Source organism: Epinephelus lanceolatus, chromosome 20, assembly GCF_041903045.1.
Source record: "Epinephelus lanceolatus isolate andai-2023 chromosome 20, ASM4190304v1, whole genome shotgun sequence".
Taxonomy (NCBI): domain Eukaryota; kingdom Metazoa; phylum Chordata; class Actinopteri; order Perciformes; family Serranidae; genus Epinephelus; species Epinephelus lanceolatus.
This window is the reverse complement of record NC_135753.1, coordinates 30,824,707-30,839,562: the sequence shown is the minus strand read 5'-3', so window position 1 is coordinate 30,839,562 and position 14,856 is coordinate 30,824,707. Positions and strand designations below refer to the sequence as shown.

The window sequence follows — 14,856 nt, the reverse complement described above, 5'->3', positions numbered from 1 at the left end:
TTATGACATACTATGACATTTCCATGACTCTTTTAAACATACTATACTATGATGTTTTTATTACTTTTTTCAACATACTATACTATGACTTTTTTTGGGCTTTTTTGACATGCTATACTATGATATTTTTATGACTTTTATTTTATGACATACTATGACATTTTCATGAATTTTTTTGACATACTATTCTATGATGTTTTTATTACTTTTTTCAACATACTATGACTTTTTTCGACATACTATACTATGACTTTTTTATGCATTTTCGTGACATACTATACTATGACATTTCAATGACTTTTTTTCGACATACTATACTATGACATTTCAATGACTTTTTTTCGACATACTATGACGTTTTTATGAATATTTTCGACATACTATACCATGACTTTTTTCAACATACTATACAATGACGTTTTTTTGCATTTTTAGGACATACTATACTATGACATTTTGATGAGTTTTTTCGACATACTATACTATAACGTTTTTAGGACATACTATACTATGACATTGTGATGACTTTTTCCGACATAGTATACTATGACGTTTTTATGCATTTTTAGGACATATATACTATGACATTTTTGACTTTTTCGACATACTATACTATGACGTTTTTATAGGTTTTTATGACATAATACACTATGACTTTTTGACATACTATACTATGACGTTTTTGACTATTTTTCGACATACTATACCATGACATTTTGGACTTTTTTTTTGGCTTACTATACTATGACAGTCTATGACTATGTTATAGCATAGCATACAACATTTTTATGTTATAGTACACTATGACTATACATTTTTTACATTGCCATTTTATGGCAGACTTAATCAAAACATTTTTTGTGAGTTTTTACTGGTTTACATACTATGCCACATCTTACATTATGTCTTATATTCTGAATCAATACATTATTGGGTAGGACAATTTGATATTGTTTGAAAATGTTCATTGTGATTATGCCCCAGCTACATGTTAAACTATGAAAGATAAACCAACCATCCTTATTTAGCCTACTTCAAAGAGAGTTTCTCACCAAAGTTTATAAAGCACATATTCATAAGTATTACTTGCCAACTGCGTGCAACTCTGTGGATGCCATATGGGCTTCCCTTAAGCTACTATTTAGCAACAAAACTTCACTCTAACTAAAACTAAGTGTTAATTCAGCCATGGGCCAAATAACAAAGTTTCTGTTTGCACTCAGTACAAATATCCATACACCTTGTGGTTCTCCTTTCATTAACACTAGACTTCATTACAACTTACCAGATTTACACCAGGATGAATAATGTGTAGTTTTCAAGTGATATATTTCTTATTGAATGGAACAAAAGGGTGAGAGGGGTTTGTGTTGAATAAGATGAAAAAGGGACATGAGAGACTGGGAGAAGAAAATCACACATTTTATTGGAAAGTGTCAGAGCACGTACCCGTCACAATAAAGTATGCAAAGTAGATCACATAATGAAGTTTGAGGTGAATATGACTCGCTACAATGAAGCGAAGCCTATCCACTTTTTTTTTTTACCCCCCTTCAATCTGGCACACAATAATTTAATGTATCAATCCAGAATCATATTTCCTCTGAGCTGGAATTCATATGTGGGGCACAAATCAGACTTGCCTGCAGATTAAAATGCCATTGATATCAGTGGGCGCGAGATTGAGTTCCTTGAATGAAACAGGGATAAAAATCCTATCTGCACTGAGCAGTGGAACACAATTAGTTATTTAACTAGAATTTGGAAAAGTGCATTGATGCTCAGATGGATAAGGCTAATACACCATTTTCAATGCAATGGTAAGGCATTTCAATACGCTTATTACATTTTTAGGTTCATGCCACTTCAAAATCCATCCTGACTCCATTGTTGGTAGCAACAGCGGTAAAGTGTGAAGTCTGACGCCAACTTTGGGTTAAGTTATGCATACCTATGTACACTGAGCTACATCTACACCAGTCACACAAGTACATAAAATCTTTGTATTGGGTTTACAGCACTGAAATAAGTTAAACAAGAAGATCAGAAACTACAGCATGACTTCATGTTTCGTATATTGCACAAGTGTAACAAATAAAGAGTTTCCTGGATTCCGGTCAAGCCCAACTCATCTAGTTCTTCTAGTTCTCAAAATGAGATTCAGTGTGTGTTTAAAGTCGCTGATATCCATAAGACAAATGGGCTTCACTCTGAGCACCAGAAACACAAAGGAGTTGGGTTATTGCTTCTGAATTTGGATAAAGAGTGCTTCTCACAGACTTGACAGCGCCATCCACAACAAAAGGTCCAAGAGGTCATACAAGGCTAAGGGTTCAATGCAAAGTGTAAACACTATAACTTCATATTGACAGGCTGTTACTGAAGCACAGAAATGACCAGTAACTGACAAGTTCACTTGGGGATGACACATTACAGCAACAGGGATCTGAGTTGGCAACAGGCTGAAGAAGATTGGGTCTGTATTTCACCAACACTGAGGAATCATGGGTGCATATTATGGCTAAGAGTACTGACACCTAAACCTGCAACATACAGAAAATACTAGGTTATGATAATGTCGAACACATCCCGATCACAGACCTACAAAAGATTTGCAAACAACAGAAGTGCAGTCGTTTTCCCATTATTGCTATGCTCTTGACACTTTGCAGTCTGACAGAGAGGCAGAACGGAGCAAAACGTTAGAAAATGAAATCCTACTGTAAACATGGAACAAGGCAGTTACAGTATCAATTGAAATATTGACAACAAAATCTGGAAATACAGAGGCTGGCTGTGAATTGAAAGCATCAAAGGTAATAGGCAAAGAGTCGAATCTTAATTGGTGAAAACTTTCGGACAGAACAGCAGATCCTGAAACATTTTAAGACAACCAAATGACCCCGCAGCCTGAGTGCTGCGAAGGTCACCTGTCAGGCCTGAATATTATTTGTTTTGTTTCATGATGAGAAATATTTCAAGTCTGACTAAAAGGATAAAAACATTTCACAGAACCACGCTGTCTCTGCCAAACTCCACCCGTAACAGGTAGATTTCTGTAAGACACTTAATCCATGAAACAGCAAGAACCTGCAGCACAGGTCACTTAATCAGGCCACGACATAATATATACATAACTTCTTTATATCATATTCTACAAACTCTCCTGGCCTTATAGTCGTTCTCTCATTTCTTTACAAGTAACATTTGCAAACTGAGATTATCTACATGCAAGAGCAACCATTCAGCAGTAACTAAACAACAGTGATGTGAACAGCAGCCTATGACTGTGGAGTCAAATATATATACTTTTATACTTTAAAACAGAAAAGGCTAGGAGCAAAAGAATCAGCCTAGCCGTGTCACAACTTCACAATGCATGCTAAATAAGGGAGAGGGTCAAACACAGGAGATCAGCTCTGCGGCCTCGCACGCACCTGGACTTTAAAATGTGGTAACCATGTCAGTCATTTGACACCAGGAGGTTTCATCTGCAGGTGTACACAGTAAATTAGTGTAATTCATCAGGGGAATACACTCCGATCAAGTGTTAATATCTGCGTCCTAAAACGTAACGGTAGTATTTTCACGAAAACTAAAATGCTTCACTAGATAGACACTTTGAACGTACAAGCACGAGCGAGGCCACAGATTACAGTGTTTTTGTGTACCGTCTCCTATTTTGCTGTGTTTCTGTTGTGTGTGTGTGAGTGTGTGTGTGTGTGTGTGTGTGTGTGTGTGTGTGTGTGTGTCAGTGACATCACTTCTCCTGCAGCAGCGCAGGGATGTTGATGTTCCAGCCGATGGCCTGTCGGTCGAAGCCACAGGTGAACAGGTTGCACGACTGGTTCTCTTCATTCCAGGCTGTACAACACACCATTCGCCTGTGACCCTGCACACACACATTTAAGATTTAAGTTTTAATGGGGCTGATAAGGAGGTGTCACAATTTTGATTCTAAATCAAAAGCAGGACCAGTGATTCTCCCAGTATTATTGCTTTCTCTGATCCCCACCTGACTGCACACGTCCAAAGGAAAAAAAAACAGCACTTCACAGACGACACAGTGTAGCTAATAAGGGTGTAACCATCCATCAATCTTGATCAACATATTGTTTCAGTGATCAACGATCCAGTATCATTGATGCAAAGTGAAAACATTGATCTACATTGTCATCTTTAGGATGCGCTTTTATTTTGACAAGTCGCTACCGTCAAACAGCAGCAGGCAGATGGCAAAAAAGCCGAGAGTAAGATGATGAGGATAACGTTATTTACTCTGGAATAAATCAGCAGTGTGGAAATATTTCTGATTTCGGAGACAAAAGGGGTCAAAAGACAGAGCACATGCTGTATGTAAACAATGACTTCACATAAGATCGTTGTACCTGCCTGGTTCGAGCATCTCACTTGGCTAACTTCTCACTACAGCAACATTAGCTGCTTTGTTTTAACAATGTTCGGCTGAAAAATCGTGCATGCAGGCTGAAACTCAACAGAGCTGTTCTGTCAGGAGATGCAGCGACTTAAACGGTGAGTAAAAAATGTATAACTTATACGTGTACTTAGTTAAGTTATGAATGGAGGAAAGTCTGCTAGCCACTAGGATAATTTATGCACTTAAACATGCTTGAGCAAAAAACAATTAATGTGTCTACACACACACACACACACACGCACGCATACACAGACGGAGACAGAGCTCTACGTGTAATTTAAACAGAGCAGAGAGCAGAATCACTCGCTGATCAGTGTAGAGAAATTCTGGTGTGAGCGGCCAGGCGACTGCTGACAGATGGTTGAGTGACAATTAACAAATCACACATCCACATCCAGTATGAACCCGACGCAACACATTTTTAGTTGACTGATGAAATAAGTTAGTTACATTTTATATCAATCATTTAATTGACCATATGGCCTTAGTGTGGTACATTCATGAAAAATAGACAGTTATATCTCACTTGAGACCATGTAGAAACTCATGAGTATAGCCTTTGGTGCTGAGAAAAAGATTCATTAAAAAAATCAAATCCAGTCATGACCTTAAAATTTCAAAATCAATAGTGGATTTGAAAAATCATGACCCCCCCCCGATGCTGATCGACTGATCAAACACACATCTTCCCATTCACTTTGTTTCCCTCCTCACCATTCTGTTGCTGCGTGGAAGTCTGGCCAGCCTCACTCCGCTCATGTCAAACAGTCGGACTTGACGATTGTCGTGTGGCAGAGCGATGATCCTCTGGTTGGCAGAGACGCTTATCCTGAAAGATCAGATCAAGTTCACTTTGAATCTGGGTCACATTTGGATAATACTCCTATTCTAAATGCACTCCTTTAAGTTCTCCTGCAACTACAGCTTTTATTCTGCATTACATCATTTCTTAAATAATGTCTGGTGACAGAAGATTCTGCATGGTGTGTGTAGCACTATATTTACATGAATATCTCAAGCACAATTTCACTACCTAGTTTAAACACAACTCCTTGCCTCTATCAATGAGCTGTAGCATTTTAAATTTAAAAAGTATTTAAAGGAATTTATTCTTATCAGAAGCTTAAAGCAGCATTCAGCCAATAATGGAACAAATGGATGGTCAATCAGAAGTAGGGATGTTAAAATAAGTAAAGCAATTTAAATATTGAGCTCCAAAACTATCAAACTTCAGAGCTCATTTAGTCTCTGTTCTGGAGCTTTTGATCGTATCGGATTGCCAGTTTTCATGGAATTGTTAATGTTAAAATTTCCAAATAAATGCACAACTACAGAGCCTGGTTCTCACCCCTCCTTTCACCCACCTATTCACAGCTGAGTCAGTGCGGATGGTTGCTATAGGCGACCTCATGTTCTTCAAATCCCACACCTTTACAGTGCGGTCGTCACTCCCTGAAACCACATTGTCGCCCACCGTGAACACTGCTGATGTCACAGTGCTACAAAAGATGGACACACACAAACAGAGGCCATATGTTACACAAAGACTGTGCACGTTCCAACATGAACCAAAAGTGTAGAATTTTTTAGGGAGATTCACAGTCTAATTTAAGTGCAATGATGAGAGTGGAAGAGAAAAGAAAGCAAAGTCCTCTGGTTCTTCCAATGCAGGAAAACGTAGAGTGAATATTTATAGCCAGTCCAGTCGCCCTCTCCCACAGACACTGTAATTACTCGCACACTTAAAAGATAAGTGACATCCACACATGCGTCACCGTGATATGTCAAGACACGTTATGAGTGCTGACACTATTAGAACCCAGAGACAATGTATCAGGTACAACATCAGAAAGTTAACACTGTGTGGTTCTTGATTTAACATGTGATTCAGCGCCACTCCGAGGTATCACCTTCCCGCTGGAGAAAAGAAACGGAGTCGGGATGGATCACACTCTGCTGCGCCTCTGTCACAAAGGTGTAGCTGGCAGGAAAACTTGATGGGCTCAATCATGACTTGAAAGTGTTAACGCCATCGAATGTGTTTGAGCCATTATGAGGTGTGAAAGGTGGGTTCTGCTTTGCTTGCTAATCTCTGATCATGTTCAACAAACCAAATACTAGAGACAAACACAGAAATACACCCAGTTGCATCCTGTCACATCACCTGAAAAATGTGATCAAAAACTTATTTATAAGAGAAAATAAATGGTCAGAGCTACATATGGGCAACATGACTTTACCGTGGTGGCTGTGCTTGAATATCTCTGGGTGTATTAGGCCCTGGTTCCCAACAGCAAAGTACCACTTCACTGGCTCCTCTACAATTAGGGCTGCAACTAATGATTATCTCCTTGATTAACTGATTAGTTTATAGCCTATAAACCCAAAGATATTCAGTTTAATGTCACAGAGGAGGAAAGAAACCAGAAAAAAAATATATTTAAGAACCAAGATTCAGAGATTTTTTTTCTAATTGATAATAATAACTGATTAATAATTGACAACTATTTAATTAATCCATTAATCTTTGCAGCTCTAACTACGGTATGTTTATACAAATGGATTATAAACTGGATGGTATTAATCTCTATTAATCATATAAAAGTGGATATAGTTACAACCATTTGTTCCTATTAACTAATTAAATAAACTTTTTATTCTTTACTTTCAGTCATTTCTGTATCCATCACTGGACTATTTTAATCGTCTATTTTAAGATCTCCTCTCGCTTGTTGACAACTTTTCACACTCTCAAAATTGCAACACGTGTTGTTAATATGTTAAAACAACCAACAGAAGATCACACCGCTTTGTGATCCAATTTGGCTGCTTTTGTTCCTCTTTTAACACCATCTTTTTTTAATTAAACCACAGTTTCTATTTTTATTCTATTTTTTTAAGTTAAGTTCACTTGAGTTCATTAAAGTTTTAGTAGGGGAGCCATGTCAGTACCCTGGCAGTGACATACTGTATTAAACAGATGAGTTAATATAATATGTCTGTTATTTCTAAAGGTCCAACAGTATTAAGTTGCATTAAATGTCAACAGGCATGTAGTATAGCCATCCTATCAAATGTTATGGTGGCATCTCAGCATGCCGACCTGCCAACAATCACATGTTGAGTTAAATCAAAGAACGCTTGCTGTGATTGGCTGCGAGCAAAACCATAGAAATAGACTTCTCTTTCTAGATCTGGGTACAAAAGGACCATATGCACGCAACATTTGACTGGAGAAGTTCCAATACTACTTGGTACTAAGTTATTTTGGTCAGTACCTTAAAGCAGAAATACTCAACTTATGGCCAGTGGGCCAAATCTGGCCCCCGATAGGGTGCCGGACAGCCCCCCAAAACCATTTTCTAATTCACAGGGCGCAGAAACCGCCTACCCACACAAGCGTTCCCCAAAAAATGCAATGTGCATACAGGAGTCTGTGTCTATTGTCAAGAATATTGTCATCGCAAAAATACCCTGAAATATCATGATATCATTTAAGGTCCATATCGCCCACCGCTATATTGCAGGCCCAGTTTTTCTTCTGGTTATAAGTTGCTTGTGCTGTGCTGTACAGCTCTGAGTATTCAGACACCAACATTATCAGCTCAGCACAGCAAAATCATGTAGGTAGCACCTGCTTCATACCCTTACTGCTATGTTCTTAATTGCCTCCCCTTCAACACCTTACTCTTCTTGAAATGACGGTGTGAACGCAGCTTCAGGTGCTAGAGTGCATAAAAAAGTATCAAAACAAAGCTTGATTATCGAAAAGTGCCAGAGGAGGATCCCCTGATGACCTCCGGCCTGAGGCCGAATGTCCTTAAATCCTAGAAATGCCCCTGTGTACATGTGCAGGGCAGCTGACTGGCCCCTGACCTACTGTCATTGAGTATCCCTGCCTTAAAAGGTATCAAGTACCCATACCCAGCCCTTGACATGTCTGCAGATGTAGTTACAGGTGATCACAACTCTGATCACATCAATCTTTGATGCCGAGTGTGGTCAAAGGTGCAGCAGACTCGAAACTGTACACAAGAAGAGGGCAGTTTAAAAGAAACTTTACTCTGTAAGTCTAACACAAATGTGACTTCAGCCTTTGTAGATAACTGATGAAAAGATAAATTATGCCAAATACACAATGTACTTTGCTTCATCATATCATGAGCTATGTTTGGCACAATGGAGGCAGACACGTTCTTTATATGCATACAGCATCCCCCTCCTCCCACGGCCTTTATCCAACCAGCCGTGATGCACTGCTCCACACGATAGCACTGCGCTCAGGCCTAGCCATTCATTTAATAGACCTTTAATATTTCCAATCTATTACTGTATGTCAGTCGCTCCTGTGAGGAGTTTTTTCTTCCTTCCTCCCTTTTGTGCCTGTTCATTCGTGGAGGGAAGTTGGAAAAAAAAGAAGCTCTGATTCTTGATTAAGATTAGCGTCGAGCAGTGTCCCCTCACACACGAGCGTTGTCCAGACTTCTACATCCAGTTTTTCTTTCTAAAACTGGCTTCCCTCTTAATTCAAATTGACGTGGCATTAAGGGCTAATTAGGGGACTAAACTTTGTCCTATTAGAGGGGCCGGGACTCGGGGAAAGTGCTGTATCGTTACAGGCACCTTCTGACATTGCAGGGTACAGCCCACCTGGGGATACAAGAGAGAGACAGAGAGAAGGAAAGATAGGAGGTGCGCTGGGTGGGAGGTGTGTGGGGAGCGTAATCAGACAAGGTAATTGATTAAAAGGTTGATTAAGGTTAAAGGGTTTTTGGAATGGGTGGTGAGGAGGGAGGGAAGTATTCAGCGTTACTTAATGGCATCACTGCAGTGTGTCTGACAGCCAAGGTCAAGACTCCCTGCGATCGGAGACTTAGGGAGTTCGGAAGGAAGATGGAGAGAGACATACAGATGGAAGTTAAAGTGAGCTGGATGAATCCCTAACCACTGAGCCCAAAGGTCCCTTAGCCACATAAAGGTAGCGCTCAAGAGGTCAGATTTTTTTTTTTCTACAATTGCGCCATGATTTCAAGAACACCCCGAGACATGAGGTAAGACAGTGTGATATTCTGAGTCAAGTTTTTCTTCCCAAACCTTTTTGACTGACAGCTTTTCCTGAAGGCAGACCATAAAGGGAGAGGCATTTGAGAGGAAGAAGGCCAAGTATGAGGAGCTCGCAGGCGTGTGCTACCTGATGCTACTCCATCAAGGTCGCCTGCCAAGGATTGGCTGGCCAGTCGCTCTACAGGGCCCTCAAGTTTCTGGGGATCAGAGGTCTGCACAGCAAGAGAGCCATCAGGAACGTCACTGCTGCTGCTGAGAGGGCATCAGGATGGCTGTGGATCAAAAGGGGACCACACAAGCTACCTAGACACAGGCAGGGGTCTGATCAACCCTGGCTGGGTCGCCTGGGGGAGGGTGTATGAAGTTAAAAGACCCGAAGCACCTGATGACCCTAAGTTACATCACTGTTGACGTGTCTAGGTTGCACCTTAAGATGTTCAAAATCAACTGATGTTACATTAGAATGTTATACTCTGTCAGTCACACTTGTAGCTTCAGCCTCTACAAGGACACTGAGATTGTGTAATGACGTCTTAAAATTGCCCCCCTTCGTCTTCATTGAGATGAAACCTGTCATCAGTCTGAAACAGTCTGTTGTATACTCAAATAAAATAATCGCTCTCACTTCCATAGCTCATTGCCTCACAATTGGGCCAGCCAATGGAGTGATATTAAATTGATATTATGATGAGACAAGATATCGTCTTAGATTTTAGATGTCATTTCCTGGTTTTAAAGACTGGATAACGGTTCTGTTATTTGCCTTTACCCATGTTACTGATAATTATCTATCAAAAATTTCACTGTGTAATTATTATTTGAAAGCACCAACCCTACAATACAGTCAAAATGGGGCTGGATTAAAATAATTGATTCACCTGGTTTGAATCGATCTTCATATGAATGACCCGATATCGATTCATAAAATCAGAGATCGATCTTTTAATATGAGCTTTTTTCCACGGATGTGTGAAGCTTTAAAAAATGGTGTTGTAATTAAAATATTCCCAATTGAAGAGCTATTGAATCAAATCACATCGAAACTGTGTGAACTGAAATCGAAACGATTCAGGAAATCAGTGGCGATACCCAGCCCTAAGTTGAAATGTTGATATCAAGGTTTTTGGTCAAAAATATTGTGATATTTGATGTTTTCCATATGACACAGCACCAGCTCACAACATGCATTTTTATGCATTTCAGACCACCTTCACACAGAGGTCAAATTAATGATTAAATTATGTCTGTGGATCATAAGGGCAAATATCAGATGTGTGGTGGAAGAAATGCTCTGGTCACACAAAATAATTAGAGATGCACAATGCTATCAATATATCGGTATTATTTTTCCCCCACCAAATTTTAGAGGGAGCCCTTCTGTGTGGAGTTTGCATGTTCTCATGTCAGCGTGGGTTTCCTCCAGGTACTCCAGCTTCCTCCCACAGTCCAAAGACATGCAGGTTAACTGGTGACTCTAAATTGTCCGTAGGTGTGAATGTGAGTGTGAATGGTTGTCTGTCTCTATGTGTCAGCCCTGTGATAGTCTGGTGACCTGTTCAGGGTGAACCCTGCCTCTCACCCAGTGTCAGCTGGATACGCTTTCTTATTTAAACAGAGTAAGCAGTCACGGAAAATGAATGAATATATTAAATCTAACAAAAGTGTAGGACATGAAAGAAGATGAAAAGACAGACATGAGAGACACAGGAAGAGGAAACAACTGCTGTGATAAACTATGATCTGACTGATATCCTATAAACCTGAGTTGTGTAGGTGTTAATGTCTGTGGCTGGGCTACATTTTATTTTATTTTATTTTTTGAAGCATAAAGCATATTACTCCCGTGGGCAGCACCCAAACCCATAGCAGGAGGCTTGCCCGCTGCAGGTGTCACCATATTTCGGACCTCACATTAAAGTGTTCATCAAGGGTTGTGGATTTTTGTTGTCCTGCGTGCTATATCGTAAGTAACTGGACTAAGTAGTTGCCTGCGATGTAGCACTTAGAATACCATGAGCCTGGATGACTGAGAGTCTCCACTAACATTTTGCTGTCATTTTTCTTTCTCGTTGAGCCCTGTAAATTTTTCTTTTACTGTTTGAGAAGATGAGGCTGTCACCTCCAATCTGAGCCCACAGAGTAAGACAGGCAGCAACTCTTTAGAGTCAGATTGGCACTGCTGTCAATTTTAGTCTTTTACAATAATTTAACTGTGGAAAGGTGCACATTGGCGGCGAGACGCCCTTGAATACACAACTTGATAAAACTGGCGACTGCATGAATCGAGCTTTAATGAATTTTATTCAGCTGGCTCTGAGGGATGTCTGACTCTTTACACTTTGGGTTACGTAAGTATCAACGAACAATGAACTGCAGACGACAAATGAAGTGCTAGTCTGCACAGTTTGATGTGATGATTGCAGTGTTTTGAGAATTTTAAGGGTTTCAAAGTACATACTACTAAATTGAGAGAAATTACTGATATAATATCCAACAGGGGGCACATCTTTGTGTGATTTAAAGAAACACTTTTCATTTCTTTACCTACCAGCACATCTCTATCACACATAAATCTGTCAGCTAAACTGGAGAATTTGTTCTGGCACTGTGGCACTATGATCCTTATCCTCCTTCCTAATGAGCGCTCTTAATGACTGATGTGTGAGTTTATGAAATCTCAAGGAATTTCACAGTGTGCTCATTGTAAGTGGATGAGAGCGCGAGCCAAATGCCTAAAAGGTGAAATGTAAATGAAACAATTCAGGTACAGACGACTAAGAGGTTTTAGAGCACTCTGTTATTTTGGTGTGCTGCAGCAAAACTGACAGTCGCTGAGAACCTGGTAAGTGCTGTTGTATTCCTCCAGAGACAGGATGTCAGATCTGCATACAGACACCCCTCACACACACGCGCTCACACACAAATGCGCATTTCTATCAACTGCAATCAAATGTCTCCAAAAGCCGTCGATGGCAGGAGAGACAAACGTGACATGGCATTCCGTTTGTAGAGCAAGTCCGCTGTCACTTATCGTTTGCTCTAGGCTGTTTTGCTAGCTCGCGTGCAGTTGTCATTACTCTGCAATTATGGCGGGGTGGTGGGATAGAGGGTGTATGCTGCACTTTTAGCTGCCGCAGTTCACTGTCAGGAAGAGTTAGCTGTAATTGCCGGTGAAGACTGTGGAAACAAGAGGCTGTCTCCCCTCCAGCTCTCAACCTCTGCTGCCTATTAAACCATTCACACTCTCCTCTCCTCTGCCGTTTCCACAGGAGGGATGTGGAGATTGGGCCGTTAATGCCACGTCATTATGCCATATTGGAGATTCTGGAAAATTTGCAAGAGAAATGGCAGCGAGACAGAAACCTGTGATTGTTGTAGGATCTGATTAAAACAAACTGCTCATAAGTCTGTAGGTGGAGAAGTGTGGGGATGAGTAAACTGTATTTATAAAACATAAACACACACATAGAGTCAACAGTATTCCTCTTTGCCCCTCATTTCTCTCCCCCTCTCACACACTAGAGCTGAGTTGATTATCTATTGGACCCTGGACAGGTCACCAGACTGCCATGCTGACACGGGGAGAACATGCAAACTCTGCACAGTAGAGCCCCAGTCGGCCGGCAGGGTCGAAGCTGGCAGAATGCTCTTGCTGTGAGGCAACAGTGCTAACCCCTGCAACACTGTGCCACCAAAATGCATTACTGCTAATACAAAATGACACTGAACATCACACGAGAAGCTGTTTTAATGTGGAGCATCACTACAACTATAGTTGCAAAAATTAGTCGAACAATGCCAAACACTCGGGAACCGACAGGTGTGTCTTCCAGCTGTGGTGTTTTAATTTGCGCTTGACAGAGTGACTTAATCGCACGCCATTCTGTTTGTTGTGCTAACCTCAATATTTGTTTACTGTGTTTCATATCATAGGCCCACAAATACTGATCCATATCTCATCATTTTTAGACTTTGATCCTCTGCCTGACCCTCTCTGTGTCCAAGGATATTCATTTATTTAAAAAGGTCTAGGCTTTAATTGTTCTAAATCATCATGCTATTATTAATATAATTAGGGGAATTAAATACAAAGTGGTAACCACTGTATGTGAACACATGAATGGGTCAGACCTGCACTGTACAGGAAATGAACTGTAATAAACTGGAGCTGCTGTAAAACAACATGACACTCATCCATTTAAAATGAACACTAGCTCTTCTGAGGGAATTTTGGTGAAAGTAAAATAAAAGTAGGGTATTAAGTAACTTATTACTCTACACAGAGTAATATTGTAAAGTTACTGATTACTTTCAATTGTAGGTAACTATTTAAATGTAATATGTTATATTTTCAGAGTAGATTGCCCAACACTGATCTTATCCTACACTGTTGTAATGACATAAAGAAACATAACATTTCAATATATCTGCTGCACAATAATACTTAAATGTTACGTATTCGTGGTTTACATAAACATACAATGGCAACATTTATTCTGGCAACTGGGTTGTTCACTGGTTTTAAAGTGTGAAATGTGAGAAGTCGGTTCTTTTCCTTGTCTTACACTAAATTAAATATCTTAGGGGGGGTTGGACAAAAGAATTTAGTAGACATCATCTGGGACTACTAAAGTACGGTGACCATTTTTCAAATATTTTATAGACCAGCAGATTATTCAATAATGAAAAATAAGCAATAGTTGCAGCTCTGGATGTAAAATCTTCTAACAGAAAAAGGGCCAGTTCAAGTTAGTTACTTATTATCTGGCCCACTCAAACTTTCAAATGTCAGGTGGCAGCACTTCTCTTATTCTGAACCACTGCAGCCAAGCAGTAAATAACTTCGAAAAGTTTTTTTCAGTCTTTCAGCAAACGTAAAGTTTTTATCTGTTTATAGACTTGGTTTGCCGCTTTAAACGTACCACAGAAGGAGAAGTGGGGAAGTTTTTACTTTAAAGACCATTGATGGCCATTTGGGAAGGAAAGAAGAATGGAGGGAAGGGAAGGAAAGGAAAGGAAAGGAAAGGAAAGGAAAGGAAAGGAAAGGAGGAGGGCTGTCGTTAACTGTGAAACACTGGTGCTTAATCTCATTATACCAATTGTCTATGGGAGAGAATTAGAGTGGGATCTGCAGGAATTATACATGTTGGGGTCGTACATAATGAGCTCTATGTAATCCCCCCACTTGCAATCAAAGGCTGCCAGAGAGTAGCAGCCTGCCAGCACACACATGTAGACATGAACATAAACACACACACACACACACGCACACACACTCTTCTTACGCCTTTTAAAGAGCGCTGCCATTGAAAGCCACAGACAAGCCTGACAGTCATCGTTTTGAAATGAGCGTC

The 14,856-nt window shown here is 40.1% G+C and overlaps 1 protein-coding gene across 4 annotated transcripts in view; it reads right to left on the bottom strand.

The window, feature by feature from the left end:
• Positions 1–1,406: 1,406 nt before the first annotated feature.
• LOC117264558 (WD repeat-containing protein 37-like) overlaps positions 1,407–14,856 on the bottom strand; it is a 36,668-nt gene continuing 23,218 nt past the window's right edge. For all 4 annotated transcript variants that reach the window (XM_033638589.2, XM_033638591.2, XM_033638590.2 and 1 more), the window contains 3 exons: positions 5,803–5,937; positions 5,153–5,267; positions 1,407–3,892 (listed from right to left, as the gene is read on the bottom strand). In XM_033638589.2, coding sequence (XP_033494480.1) covers positions 3,761–3,892; positions 5,153–5,267; positions 5,803–5,937 — 382 coding nt within the window. In that variant the 3' untranslated portion in view covers positions 1,407–3,760. The remainder of the gene's footprint in view (positions 3,893–5,152; positions 5,268–5,802; positions 5,938–14,856) is intronic.